The 14,422-nt window shown below is 32.4% G+C and overlaps 1 protein-coding gene across 1 annotated transcript; it reads left to right on the forward strand.

Annotated features, from left to right (window-relative positions):
• The first annotated feature begins 628 nt into the window (after positions 1-628).
• LOC145751522 (kelch-like protein 3) lies at positions 629-8,348 on the forward strand. Its single transcript, XM_082567696.1, has 13 exons — positions 629-894; positions 1,164-1,270; positions 1,526-1,677; positions 2,043-2,175; positions 2,997-3,106; positions 3,485-3,601; positions 4,755-4,904; positions 5,217-5,351; positions 5,986-6,166; positions 6,223-6,324; positions 6,653-6,781; positions 6,920-7,060; positions 7,468-8,348. The coding sequence occupies exons 1-13, from the start codon at positions 722-724 to the stop codon at positions 7,638-7,640; spliced, it is 1,803 nt and encodes a 600-aa protein (XP_082423822.1). The 5' UTR covers positions 629-721; the 3' UTR covers positions 7,641-8,348.
• The last annotated feature ends 6,074 nt before the right edge of the window (positions 8,349-14,422 follow it).

A 14,422-nucleotide genomic window follows, 5' to 3' on the forward strand; every position in this document is an offset into this window, starting at 1 on the left:
CTGCTCACCATTACTCTTTAAATACCCAATCTTTAGGCCCTGTTAACGTTATTTTTTTGAGCCTTAGAAATGTTATCAGCTTGTTTAAAATAATTTCTTTTAACATAATTTTTTAATATTATTTACTTATTTATTCACACTTTAGCTTTAATTAAGTATATTTGTCTAAATACATGGTTTTTAAAAGTTAATTTTGGGCACAAAGGCGATCTACGTCGAGGATAAACAATTGAAATAAATTTAAAACTTTTGCGGTCATAATTGTCATTTTCGGCACCAACGAGTTACGTCATTGGTTGTAACTACAGCAAATGTTAATTCGCCAGGCGTTCTAATAAAGGAAACCTATACATTGTTTATGCGTCTAGGAATTGTTGTTTAATTTAAAGTGATTGTGTAAAATATTAAGTAAGATATTGTTAGCTTAAATAAAAGATAAACTCAGGAAACTTTTTATTAAATCTGGCCCAATCTGCAGATCTGACTGTCTAGCCGTTATCTGGCACTGACGACCGACCGTCCGTCAGTCTGTCTATTAATACTTGACCAGCTGACCAGTCAAGTTTTGTTTGACATGAGTTTAATCTCAGCTCTATTTAAATTGTCAATCATTAATTTTCAGGCTAAAATTATGGACAACTTTTATTAACAATTAAAAACCTGACAATCATTAAATTTTACAAAAAATTTCAATTCTTCCCACAACTGCACAAACAAAACAATGATGAACTTCTTTGGAACGGAGTTGGAGTCTTGTAGCGAAAGTACAGCGGCTGCGGCATGTGTCGCGGCAGGTGGCACATCGGAGAGTGGAAGAATGCAAAGTAACGCACAACAATTTCGAAATGATTTGCACACCAAAGAATGCTTTGGAGCAATGAATATTTTAAGAAAGTAAATAATGTTTTTGTTACTTTTTTATTTCAAGTTTTTATATTTTTATTCTTTAAATTAATAAATTTCATATAGTTGAATTTTAGTGCCCACTAAATGTAAATAAGAGTTGTTTTTGATATGTGTTACTTAAATTAAACAAATTGTTATAATTCTTTTTACTTTTTTATCTTAGTATAAAAGTGCCACCTTTCAGTCATAAAATTTGTTTAAAAAGAAGACTTAGCTTGCATATTTTTTTATTTATTTTTTTATTTTAATTTTTTTAGGTCTGAGGTTTTATGTGATGTAATATTAGAAGCGGGAGAAACTGAAGTTCCCGTTCATAAACTTGTTCTTGCTTCTGGTTCTCCCTATTTTATGGCAATGTTTAATGGTACTTATTCTTTGTCTTATTTTTACTTAAGGGGTTTTAAACATATTTGTGGAAATGTTTTGTTTCTTAATATTTTAACAATGAATAACCTATTTTAAGGCTGGGTTATTTCAAATTTTGGTTTATTCTTGTTAAGTATAAAACTGTTATAAAATTTATGTTGAAAGTAATAAACAAAATGCTAGCTATAAAAGAATTTTTTGTATATATATTGCTTATTTAATATTTTCTGTTAAATTGGTTTCATGTTTTGAGGTAAAATGAGTGAAAGTGATGCAAAAAGGGTGAAATTAAATGGAATAGATGGTCGAGCTTTAATCCAGTTAGTTGAATATGTTTATACCGCACAGATTGAAGTTACTGAGGAAAATGTTCAAGGTTTATTACCAGCTGCGAGTCTACTAGAGGTAACTTTTACTAAATTTATCTTTATTTTTCGTAAAAAAAATTTAGGGTCATAAGAAAAAATAAATGTTAAAATTAGTAATAATATTACAAAATTCTAATTTTTAATAGTAACTCTATACATGTACAGTTATGTTTATACAATATATTGTAATACACTACTTAATAATTGACATCAATATTGTTATAGTGCTAGAGGCTATTTTGTTAATAGCAAAACCCCTCATTACACAAATTACATCACTATATACTTCAACAGTACTTCACTTAAAACAACATAACATTATAAGGCTGATGAATTTGTTAACTGTATGGCAATAAACTTTATTATGATGACATCACAGTAATTTGTATTATGACATCACAGTTAACGTTTGTTCGTGAATCTTGTTGTTGTTTTTTACAATCCCAACTGCATCCATCAAACTGTTTGGGGATTCGACAATTTGCCGACATTCACGCTTGCTCTGATTTGTTCACACACGCTAGATCTTTTACAGGTGAGTTAAAAACCTTTAATTTAAAGAAATTAGTTTTTAGCACTTTACTATTTATTAAATATTTGTCCCAAAATACTGTCATATTATTGGGTTAAATTTGTTTTGTGCCTCGAAAAATTAGTCTTTTTTAAAAGGTTAATTTTATCTCTTAATTTTACTTATTATATAATTTTTTAATATAATTTTTTTACGAAAAATGCCAAATTGCTTGTATATCTGCATTACTATAAAAATTTGCTTATATTATTATATTGTGTTTTGACATCATGACTCTATATTTTACAACATAATGAAATGTTAACAATAATAATGTCTTTTTTTTATTGCATACATAATATATTATTATAACGTGCTCATATTGCATAACAACATTAATAATTTTTGAGTAAAATAATATGTTTTTGTTTACGAATATGTTTAATATTTATAAGCATATGTTAGTTGTTTACTTTGTATAAACATATGTTATTATTCTAGCACTCTTGACCTCAGTTTTGTTTATTTTTAATAATTAAATTTCTGTTTTTCACATCGTAAAATCCATTTTCGATTTTATTTAAATATTTAACTAGAGCTTCTCTAAATAGTAAATTATATACCATATGTTAGGCTGAATAGTTAAATAAAAGTATTTCTATTGTTTACTTACTAATGTGTTATTATGTCTTTCATAAACCCAGTTATAAAAGACATACTTTTTTAAACAATTTTCTAATTTAAATTCTATAAAACTTATTTTTTTGTTATTTTAAGTTTGTTGTTACTATATATAGAAACAATGTTATTAAATATATAATTGAAATTTTTATATTTTTTTGCAGAACAACATTTCTCTGATGTAGTTCGAGGTGAGGAATTTCATAATTTGTCATGCCAGCAAGTTTGTGAATTAATTAATTCGGATCAACTATCTGTTTCTTCAGAAGAAATGGTAAGTTTTAGGTTTTAATATGATGTTGAAGATGTGATTAAGCAATCTGTAAACGCCGGGCTCAAGGTGAAATAGTGCGGCTTGAACTCGAAACCTTTTTACTCGCATGCAAATAGCGTTATCAGTATACAACACTACTGGATGTAGGAATCTTTATTTTGTGCAAAAACTAAATAACCGTACAAGTGTCAATTTTTGGTATATATATATATAAAAAGTATTCAATTAACAATCAATACTTTTAAATACATTTTTACAGTTTAACTATTTTACATTTGTTAATAAAGAATATATTTTATGTAAAAATTAATATCATGTAAAACTTAACTTGATCTTTGGAGTTAGCTATTAAAATTCTTACTCTGAAATATATTTTAGGTATTTGAAGCAGTGGTTGGGTGGGTAAGAAGTGATTTAAACCAAAGATCTCAACATATGCCCAGATTGCTTGAATATGTTCGACTTCCACTTATGCCAAGTGATTATCTAGTAGAGGTATGTTAAAACCTAACAACTATTTTTAAGTATAATTGACCATATAAAAAATTTTAAATATTTTATTTGTGTCTGTTATATTAGCGTTATTGTTTTTTTGTTGACATTTTAAATATTGCAGTTTACTGTAATAAAAAGGGCAATATTTTTGTTGTGTTTTTTGGTTAATAATTCATAAGTTATAATTTTAACTGTTTTAATGTTTTTTAAAAGCTTTAAAATTGTAAATTTTTTATTAACTAAGTAAAGTTGTGCTTTAAACTGGCTGATTTTTTAAATCCAAAAATATTTATAATAAATATTATAATAAGATTATACTGGTTTAATGTTCTTATATTTCTGTTGATATTATGCAATAGGATTTAAAATAATTGGTTGCTTAAATAATTTATAATGGGCATTGTTGTTAAATATTTAAGTCCATTGTTTAAACAGAGGTTAATTATGATGAACAATTCAATCATTGTTGAATGAACAATTAGATTAAAACAATAGGATTTTCATTGTTGAGTGCGAATTGTTATGGAATTGTAGAATTTATTGACTTAACTCAATGACTTTTTGCTTATATTAAATTTCATTGTTTTAGTGTTAATTATAAATTATTTTAAATTATTTTTAGAATTTAATTTTTTTTTCTTTAAATCATGCAATTCCTGATTTTTGTTTCAATTTTGTACATGATTTTAACTAAACAAAAGTTTATAAATTAAAAAATTTATGATTCAGTTCATGATTTAATAAGCTTAAAAATTCTAATCACATTATTGTACAAAGGTTATGGGTGGGTCCATATCATTTTAATTATTTTATAAAATAAATTGAATTTTATAATACTATAATTACTTGTTTATAAGCTTTTAAAAAATATACACTTTAAAAATAAAAAAAGGGTTTGTATAATATACACTTATTTGTGTAATAGTTTTTACATTTGCTTTTGAAGTTTTCAAAAATTACTATAATATAAAATCCTATTTTGTCAACTGTAATTGCTTTTTAATAAGCTATTTTATAATATTTTCAAAAAAAATTGTTAAACATTTATTTATTTGTATATATTCTCTTTTATTTTAGTTTTTGATTTTACTCAATATTTAAAAAAATATATATATATATAATATTAAATACATATTTTTAATGTTTTAAATAGAGAGTTGAACAAGAAATATTGGTGAAAAACAATGATTTGTGCAAAGATTTTCTCATTGAAGCCATGAAATATCATCTGTTAAGTCCCGAACATCGAGCCATGATGAAAATAACCAGAACCAGACCTAGGACTCCAAAAGGAATGCCAAAGGTTGGTGTTTAGTTTTGTTTATTTTGTTTTTAGATTTTAAAAAATGCTTTTTGTAAGTTATATTTTACTTATTTTAAATATCTTTAAAGATTGTCTCTATTTTTTAATTTAAATTTAATTAAGGATTAGTTTTATTAATTATTAATAAGCCTAATTTCAATTTAATTTTATTTGGACAGTCTGTGTTTCATAATATTATTCTCAATACATTTTAATGATTAATAAAATAATTATTTTTTATCTTCTTGTTATGATTATATATAATTATATTTATTGGTTTACTTAGTTTAAAATGTTTTTCCTTTTTTAAAGTCCATGTATGTGGTTGGGGGGCAGGCACCAAAAGCGATTCGATCGGTTGAATGTTATGACTTTAAGGAAGATCGGTGGAGGCAAGTTTCGGAGATGACTTCACGAAGATGCAGGGCTGGTGTCGCTGTTTTCCAGGTATTTAAAATCTTATGTTTTATTACAGTGTTATATTATTTACAAGGAAATTAAAACATTTTAATGTGGGTCTATTATTTTAATTCTTTTTTACAAATTTTAAGTTAATATAATCTTGCTAATATTATATTATTTTTTTATGTTAGGCATATATTATTGAACTCTTTCTTGTTTATGTTTTGTTTTTTCTGTTTTAAACTTTTATTGCAACACCCAGGCTAAAAGTTAGTTTAAGATTTGTCCTTTTTCTGATTAGTTTAATTATTTGGTTACTAAGTTTTGGTACAAGTATTTATTTAAATTATATATTTGTATTGTTTAAAAAATCAATCAGTTAATAATATCTACTTGTACATAATTGGCATAATAATACTCAACAACCCCACAATACCAAGGTTATTGATCTTTTTTTTTGTATAAAACTATTAATATATATAACATGATATAAGTATATTTTTTAATTAAAAACAAAAAATGAAACAAAATTTGGTTTAAAACATGCCGCAGGTGTTGAATTATCTATGTAATTTTTTGAAACCATATTAAATGATTTTCAGGTATAGAATCACAATATAACTTACTTACAATGGATATGTTTTAAAGTACAAACCTTGACCAAATGTTTTTGTTACAGGGAAGCATTTGGGCTGTTGGTGGTTTCAACGGATCTCTACGAGTTCGAACTGTTGACAAATTTGATGCTTTAACTGATTGTTGGACTACTGGGCCTTCGATGGAAGCCCGAAGGTCGACACTAGGGGCAGCAGTGCTTCATGATATGTTGTACGCTGTCGGGGGATTTGATGGGAGTACAGGTATGAAAAATTTTGAATTTTTTGAAAATTTTTTTTTATATATATTTGTTTTTTAGGTTTAAACACTGCTGAAGTTTTTGATCCAAAGGTGAATGAATGGAGGGCGATTGTTCCAATGAACACAAGGAGAAGCAGTGTCGGAGTTGCTGTTTTAGGAGGTAAATATATTAAACAAAACAATTCAAAGTTTTTAAATGGATAAATGGCATTGATTTGTTATGATTTTAATCAAAAAATAGGGTCATGTTTTCTTAGTGGTTTTCCTAAAAAAAAAGTTGTAAAAGTAATAAGGTAGGTCTAGGATATTTCTTGTCTTAGACATAATGTTTTATAAGTGCAGTAAAAATAAAGCACAAATTAAACAACTTTATAGTTAATGTAATTTTCTAAATTCTTTTTTTTTCTAAAGACTAATTAACATCATGGACAACTTAAGACACTTGTCATTTATAGTCACTATAATCAATTTTTTGAAAAATGTTTTAGGTTTGTTGTATGCTGTGGGAGGTTATGATGGTGTTTCAAGAAATTGTTTGGTTTCTGTTGAGTGTTACTCCACCGTGGTTAAAAAGTGGAGTTTCGTGGCTGAGATGAGCACGCGGCGAAGCGGAGCAGGTGTGATGTCATAATTCATATATTATTAACCTTCATGACGTCACATGCTTGGATTAAATTTAAAAAAATCAAATTTTTATCAAAAATAATTTTAGAAACACTTTTATTATAATAAAACTTGTAACAATAATGTGACAGGAGTAGGGGTTGTGGATGGTTTGTTGTACGCGGTTGGTGGCCATGACGGGCCAGTTGTGAAAAAAAGTGCTGAAGTTTACAATCCTGCCACGAACAAATGGTCGGCTATTAGTGACATGAATATGTGTCGAAGAAACGCTGGTAAATAGAAGATTTCGGTTAAAAGTCTTGTACTGTTTTAGGGAAAAAGTTGTCAGTTTATCAATACTTTAAATTAATGACGTTGTAAAAGCACAACAACTCATTAACCAGCTAAATATTTTCGGGTTCAGAATCAATAAATGTTTTATACCATGTTACATGGGGTTCAGGTAAAGAGAGTTATAACATAACATAAAAGAAGTTCCAAGTCTGGTGGTAGGGCTAACAGGTAACATCCTACGAGTCGAAAGGTTGGTGGTTCGATCGCCTTTAAGCCCTACGTATAAAGATCGCCCAAACACGTCACAACAGCCCACCCCTTTTTATAAAAATACAAAAACATAAAAATAAAAAATTCTGAGTTTTAAATTTTTATTTGGAATGCACTAATTTTATCTACATAACAGGAGTGGCATCGATCAATGGTTTATTATACGTGGTTGGGGGAGATGATGGATCATGTAACCTGGTCTCTGTTGAGTATTACAACCCGAGGTCCGATGTTTGGACCTTGTTACCAACCACTATGAGCACAGGGAGGTCATACGCTGGAGTTGCTGTCGTGGATAAGCTTATTTAAGGGGGTCACTTTAGAGTGATTATATTGGCACGTGATCATCGGCATAACGTGACCATTTTGGTCACGTGGGTATTAGGGTCACGTGATGTGGCCGTTTGGTCGCATTGTTTATTGGCTTAAAGCATTCTGGCCTTTTTCTTATTAAGAGCACGTTGTCGTAAGGTCACGTGATCACTTTTGTTTCAGTTTCCACTCGAGTCACGTGGTCTTCTCTTGCGAGTCAAGATGGCATGACGTCATGCGGTTGGAACAATGACGTTGCACTTTTTATGTTGATTCACATTTGCTCGAATGCATTCCATTTTTTTCTTGATTTTTTTTATTTGTGACGTCATATGGGAAGTGACGTCACTTGGTACCTTAACATTCCTGGTGCCTGGATTTCTTTGTGCGTAATTTCGTACGCTTACAATTTTATGTTTGCGCGCGTTTCAGCGTGTTATTATTTTGCAAATTTTGTTTTTATAACGTCATGACAAGTAATTGTGACGTATATCGTCGGAATCAAGTCATATTTTAATTTACTGTGATTAGAAAATTTCTGTTTTCGAAAGTATTTCCGAATTATGTTTTGACTTCGAATTACTCGTTTAGAAACAATTTTGTTTGTCGCAAGTTGGCGTTAAAGAGGCCTAAATTTAATTTGTTTCGTGTTTTTTTTATTCTTGTAGTAAAGTTATGAATTTTCGATTATAAAAGAATTTTATATTGGCATTAATACTCCGTGTTAAATTACAAAAGATCTCAATATTAAAAGCAGATATTTTAGTTAAGTTATATAATTTAACATAACGCATTTTAAATGGGAAGGTTAAAAATTACCATGAAAAGTAGGCATTTATAGAATTATAATGACTGTAATTATATGGTCATCAAATTGTTGTAAAATTTTGACAAATATTTTGCAAAAAAAATGAATTTTTTGTCATACAATTCGTCTTAAGGTCAGTAGGTTATCCTTACCAAAAAAGTTTATTTGTCAAGTCATAAAATAAGTTTTAACCGACGCCAGTTTTCATTTCTTCTTGATATTTAGAAGACGTGATGAAGCTATTTATTCAGTCAACAATTAACTTGTAACGTAAATGTTTCACGTGCAAAGTAAACCGAGTTATGTTTGGTGATATTAATGTCTAAATATCAAGATCGAACGCCTACTAAGCGTTTTCGTAAAGTAACGTTTTTTTGTTTGGAAAGTGGGCGCTTATGTCGTTAGGATTTGGGCAGGTGATAAATTGGATTGTTCGCCCTTTGTTTAAACACAAACCACAAATGTTAAATCGGACGATTGTTAAGCTTTTGTTTTTAAACAATCAAACAGGAAATGTTTTTTTAAGTAACTTGTCCGCCTTGACATAAATAAAGATGTATTTTTGTTTAAAATCACTTTTTTAATTCTTGTAAGATAAAATATTTAATTAAAGCAAAAAAGGGTAATAAGTATTTATTCTCAAACTAATAGGCTGCTATAAAAAAATAAAATATAAATTAAAGTTTCTTAAAAAAAAAACATTTGTAAAAACTATTTAAACTTTTATTTTAAAATTCCAACTGAATAGGTATTTTAAAACATTGTTTTACTTATAAATGCGTGGGTTGGTGAAATAAATGTTAATCTTTGTACTTTGAAATCACGTGATCCTAAAATTACGTAACTTTGTTCCACCTTGATATTGAATACTCAAGATGGATGAAACTTTGTTAACTGTATTGGAGAAGGGCAAACATAGATTTTTTTCTAATTATTTGATGGGAGAATTTTCCAAGCTATTTTTTGGTAACTCAAAGTTAAAATTAGACTTCTACCTACCTACCTGGCAATATATTAAAAGAGAAAACACAATTTAACTAACTTCATGTCTTTTTTAATTATTCTTAAAATTTAAAATTCTTTTTTTTTTATTAAATTTTTTTCCATTGCAATAGAAATTACAAAACGCATCAATAATTTCTTTATTAAAAATAAACAGTTAAAAATACGTTTAAAATTTTTAAATGTGATATTGGTTATTTGCACAACAAGCTTTTAATATTTACCAGTTAAAGTTTGTTTATTAAAACGTGATTTATTGAAATTAACGTCGCCATATTCCAGTTTTTGTGACAATAATTAAAAGATCTGAAAATATTGGAATAAGGGGCGTTAAAAATTTGAAAGATTACGGAAAATGTTGAACAAGGGTGAGCAAATAAAAAAACTTGTTCATTTAACATGGTCCGATTATTGACCAAGAACTATTGTTTGAAATATTTTCACACTTATGATGTCATAATATCCTATTGTTCCAACATGCTTAAAAGAGCGACGAAATGCATATTTTATCATTAAAAAAAATTTTGGTCAAAAAAATTTATCAATTAATTTATCTTGAATTACTTGACAAAATTAACGCTTTTATTATATTAAAAAATAAACAAATAAATGCGCGCCAAAAAATGTTACAAAAATAGTAATGCTATTAAAGTCGTGTATATATTTATTTTAACTTTAAATTTAATTTTTTTGCTTAATCAGGGGAATATTTAAAATAGAGAAAATGCCGAAATTAGTATTTTTGTTGGTGGTTTGTTTTGTTTCATCAACATTCTCAGCTCCACTGGTTGTTGGTAAGTTTTAAACTAATATTTTAAAGAACAAATTATATACTTCTAACCTTAAAATAGTAAAAAACAAACTTTTTTTCAAAATTTTGCGAAAGCTAACTTGAATTAAGGTTGTTAATATACGTTTTTTTACACAAAATATATGATTAATACTTTTTTAAATTTTATTTTTAATTATAAAAAGTGTTGCTATTTAAATATGTTGTATATTAAATACGCCTATTGTTTAAATTTGGCTGAACATTTTTGTGTTTTTTTTTTTTAAAGATAAGAATATCAACAATGCAGATATAAGTAAGTTTTTAATATTATTTTTTAATTTTTTGATGACTTTTTGTTTTTATATTTTAATTTTTTACCTTTACATTTCTTTAAGTTTTTTTTATGTATTTCTTTTAAGTTGAAGAGAAAAAATGGTCTGCCGTTCCTGACAGACCTGTGCCATATCACCATGATCATGGTATTCAAGGTCAAGTACAAGGCCAAGTTCAAACACAGGGTCAAGGTCACGGAGGTCAAGTCCAACAACAGGCACAAGCCCAGGGTCACGGAGGTCAAGTCCAAAAACAAGGAAAAGCCCAGGGTCACGGAGGTCAAGTACAACAACAAGGACAAGCTCAGGGTCACGGAGGTCAAGTCCAACAACAGGCACAAGCCCAGGGTCACGGAGGTCAAGTCCAACAACAAGGACAAGCTCAGGGTCACGGAGGTCAAGTCCAACAACAAGGACAAGCCCAGGGTCACGGAGGTCAAGTACAACAACAAGGACAAGCTCAGGGTCACGGAGGTCAAGTCCAACAACAAGGACAAGCTCAGGGTCACGGAAGTCAAGTCCAACAACAAGGACAAGACCAAGGTCACGAAGGTCAAGTCCAACAACAAGGACAAGCTCAGGGTCACGGAGGTCAAGTCCAACAACAAGAACAAGCCCAGGGTCACGGAGGTCAAGTACAACAACAAGGACAAGCTCAGGGTCACGGAGGTCAAGTCCAACAACAAGGACAAGCTCAGGGTCACGGAGGTCAAGTCCAACAACAAGGACAAGCCCAGGGTCACGGAGGTCAAGTACAACAACAAGGACAAGCTCAGGGTCACGGAGGTCAAGTCCAACAACAAGGACAAGCTCAGGGTCACGGAGGTCAAGTTCAACAACAAGGACAAGCCCAGGGTCATGGAGGTCAAGTACAACAACAAGGACAAGCCCAAGGTCACGGTGGACAAGTTCAAAGTCAGATCCAGGGCCAAGCTCATGGCCACGGACAAGGAGGTCAGTCACAAGTCCAGGGTCAATTTCAAGGTCACGAAGGTCAATTCCAAGGTCAAGCACAGGGACAGGGCCAATTCCATAACTTAGGATCCCATTCGGCAAGTGTATATCCAAACTTTCCACTAGGTTACCCAGGTCACCCATCTACTTACCCCATTCACCCAGTTGTATATCCCAATAAGCCCTCCACTTACCCTAATTTTCCCCATAAACCCGCTGTATATCCTAGTTTCCCCCATAAGCCTGCAACTTATCCAAGCTTTCCCGACGAACCATCATCTGTGTATCCAAGCTACCCCGATGAACCTTCTACATATCCTATCCACCCTAATGAGCCCTCCACCTATCCTATCTACCCAGTAAACAAAAAATGGTGGGGAGGGCAACATCAATCCCAGTCACAAGTTCAATCCGGATGGGGGGGACATGGATATCAACATCAGTCCCAATATCAGAGCCAGGGTAGTTATGGGCACGGTAGATCACACCAAGTACAAATGCAAAGTCAAAGCCAGCATGGTGGCGGCGGATCTCAAAGCCAAGCTCAAATGCAGAGCCAACATGGTGCGGGTGGATCTCAAAGCCAAGCACAGATGCAGAGTCAGCACGGTGGTGGTGGTTCACAACATCAATCGCAGATGCAGAGTCAGCACGGTGGAGGTGGATCTCAAAGCCAAGCACAGATGCAGAGTCAACATGGTGGGGGTGGTTCACAACATCAGGCACAAATGCAATACAGCCACGGGCATGGCGGAGGGGGAATGCAGTTTCAAATGCAACACCAGTCCAACTTTTTTAAGCGTATGTGGCAGGCCCAGGCTCAAAAACAATCCCAGCTTGGCATGAATGGTTATCAAGCACAAGCTCAGAAACAAGGTCAATATGGAAATGGTGCTTATCAAAGCCAAGGTCAAAGTCAATTTGGTATGAATGGTTATCAAGGACAAGCACAATCCCAGTCTCAATACGGAAAAAGCGGAAAACAAAGTCAGGCCCAAGCCCAGTCTCAATACGGAAAAGGCGGAAAACAAAGCCAGGCCCAAGCCCAGTCCCAATACGGAAAAGGAGGAAAACAAAGCCAGGCCCAAGCCCAGTCCCAATACGGAAAAGGTGGAAAGCAAAGTCAGTATCAAGCCCAGTCCCAATACGGAAAGGGCGGAAAACAAAGCCAGGCCCAAGCCCAGTCCCAATACGGAAAAGGAGAAAAACAAAGTCAGTATCAAGCCCAGTCCCAATACGGAAAGGGCGGAAAACAAAGCCAGGCCCAAGCTCAGTCCCAATACGGAAAAGGAGGAAAACAAAGCCAGGCCCAAGCCCAGTCCCAATACGGAAAAAAAGGAAAACAAAGCCAGGCCCAAGCCCAGTCCCAATACGGAAAAGGAGGAAAACAAAGCCAGGCCCAAGCCCAGTCCCAATACGGAAAAGGTGGAAAACAAAGTCAGTATCAAGCCCAGTCCCAATACGGAAAAGGAGGAAAACAAATCCAGGCCCAAGCCCAGTCCCAATACGGAAAAGGCGGAAAACAAAGTCAGGCCCAAGCCCAGTCTCAATACGGAAAAGGAGGAAAACAAAGTCAGTATCAAGCCCAGTCCCAATACGGAAAAGGCGGAAAGCAACATCAGGCCCAAGCCCAGTCCCAATACGGAAAAGGAGGAAAACAAAGCCAGGCCCAAGCCCAGTCTCAATACGGAAAAGGAGGAAAACAAAGCCAGGCCCAAGCCCAGTCCCAATACGGAAAAGGAGGAAAACAAAGTCAGGCCCAAGCCCAGTCCCAATACGGAAAAGGCGGAAAACAACACCAAGCCCAGTCTCAATACGGAAAAGAAGGAAAACAAAGTCAGGCCCAAGCCCAGTATCAATACGAAAAAGACGGAAAACAACACCAAGCCCAAGCCCAGTCCCAATACGGAAAAGGTGGAAAACAAAGTCAGGCCCAAGCCCAGTCTCAATACGGAAAGGGAGGAAAACAAAGTCAGGCCCAAGCCCAGTCTCAATACGGAAAAGGCGGAAAACAAAGCCAGGCCCAAGCCCAGTCTCAATACGGAAAAGGAGGAAAACAAAGTCAGTATCAAGCCCAGTCCCAATACGGAAAAGGTGGAAAACAAACCCAGGCCCAAGCCCAGTCTCAATACGGAAAAGGAGGAAAACAAAGCCAGGCCCAAGCCCAGTCTCAATACGGAAAAGGAGGAAAACAAAGTCAGTATCAAGCCCAGTCCCAATACGGAAAAGGCGGAAAACAACATCAGGCCCAAGCCCAGTCTCAATACGGAAATAGCGGAAAACAAAGTCAGTATCAAGCCCAGTCCCAATACGGAAAAGGCGGAATGCAACATCAGGCCCAAGCCCAGTCTCAATACGGGTATGGTGGATATCAAGCTCAAGCCCAACACCAAAACCTATGGTAAAAATTGAGGTAAGTCCCTTTACCATTTTTGTTGTATACCCAAAAAGGTATTTTAAATATGGTTAGAAAAGTTACTAAAAAAATAGCCTTTTTAAATATTTTTTTTATTTTAGCCTTTTTAAATATTTTTTTTTTACCTTAATAGCATTACTAACATGTTTAATTTTGGTATTTTTAGATCAATGACGTCACACTGCTGCAATAGTCGTTCGCTCCTACAAAAATTACGATGAACACTCTTTTTTATTTTTTTAATTCTTAGTTAATTCTGTTTTTCTTTGTAAAAAAAGTAGTTTTTAATACATCTAATGCTGCATTTTTATATTGTGTGTTTAATTTTGAAAATGGGTTGCTTATCAATTGCTCAGGTCAAGTTACAATTCATTTTGGGGGGATTAAAAAAAACAATATAATGTTATATGTGTTCAGAAGTATTTAAAATATAAAAGACTAAAATAACCAAATTAAAGAAATAAACTCAACGTTTAACATATAAAGGTCAAGAAC

Source organism: Corella eumyota, chromosome 4, assembly GCF_963082875.1.
Source record: "Corella eumyota chromosome 4, kaCorEumy4.1, whole genome shotgun sequence".
Lineage (NCBI taxonomy): Eukaryota > Metazoa > Chordata > Ascidiacea > Phlebobranchia > Corellidae > Corella > Corella eumyota.

Bases quoted from the DNA above. Each gene is read 5' to 3' on its own strand.
- LOC145751522 (XM_082567696.1), top strand. From the start codon at position 722: ATGATGAACTTCTTTGGAACGGAGTTGGAGTCTTGTAGCGAAAGTACA. The intron at 1,678-2,042 runs GTAACTTTTACT...ATGACATCACAG, and splicing joins CAGCTGCGAGTCTACTAGAG to TTAACGTTTGTTCGTGAATC. The intron at 4,905-5,216 runs GTTGGTGTTTAG...CCTTTTTTAAAG, and splicing joins CTCCAAAAGGAATGCCAAAG to TCCATGTATGTGGTTGGGGG.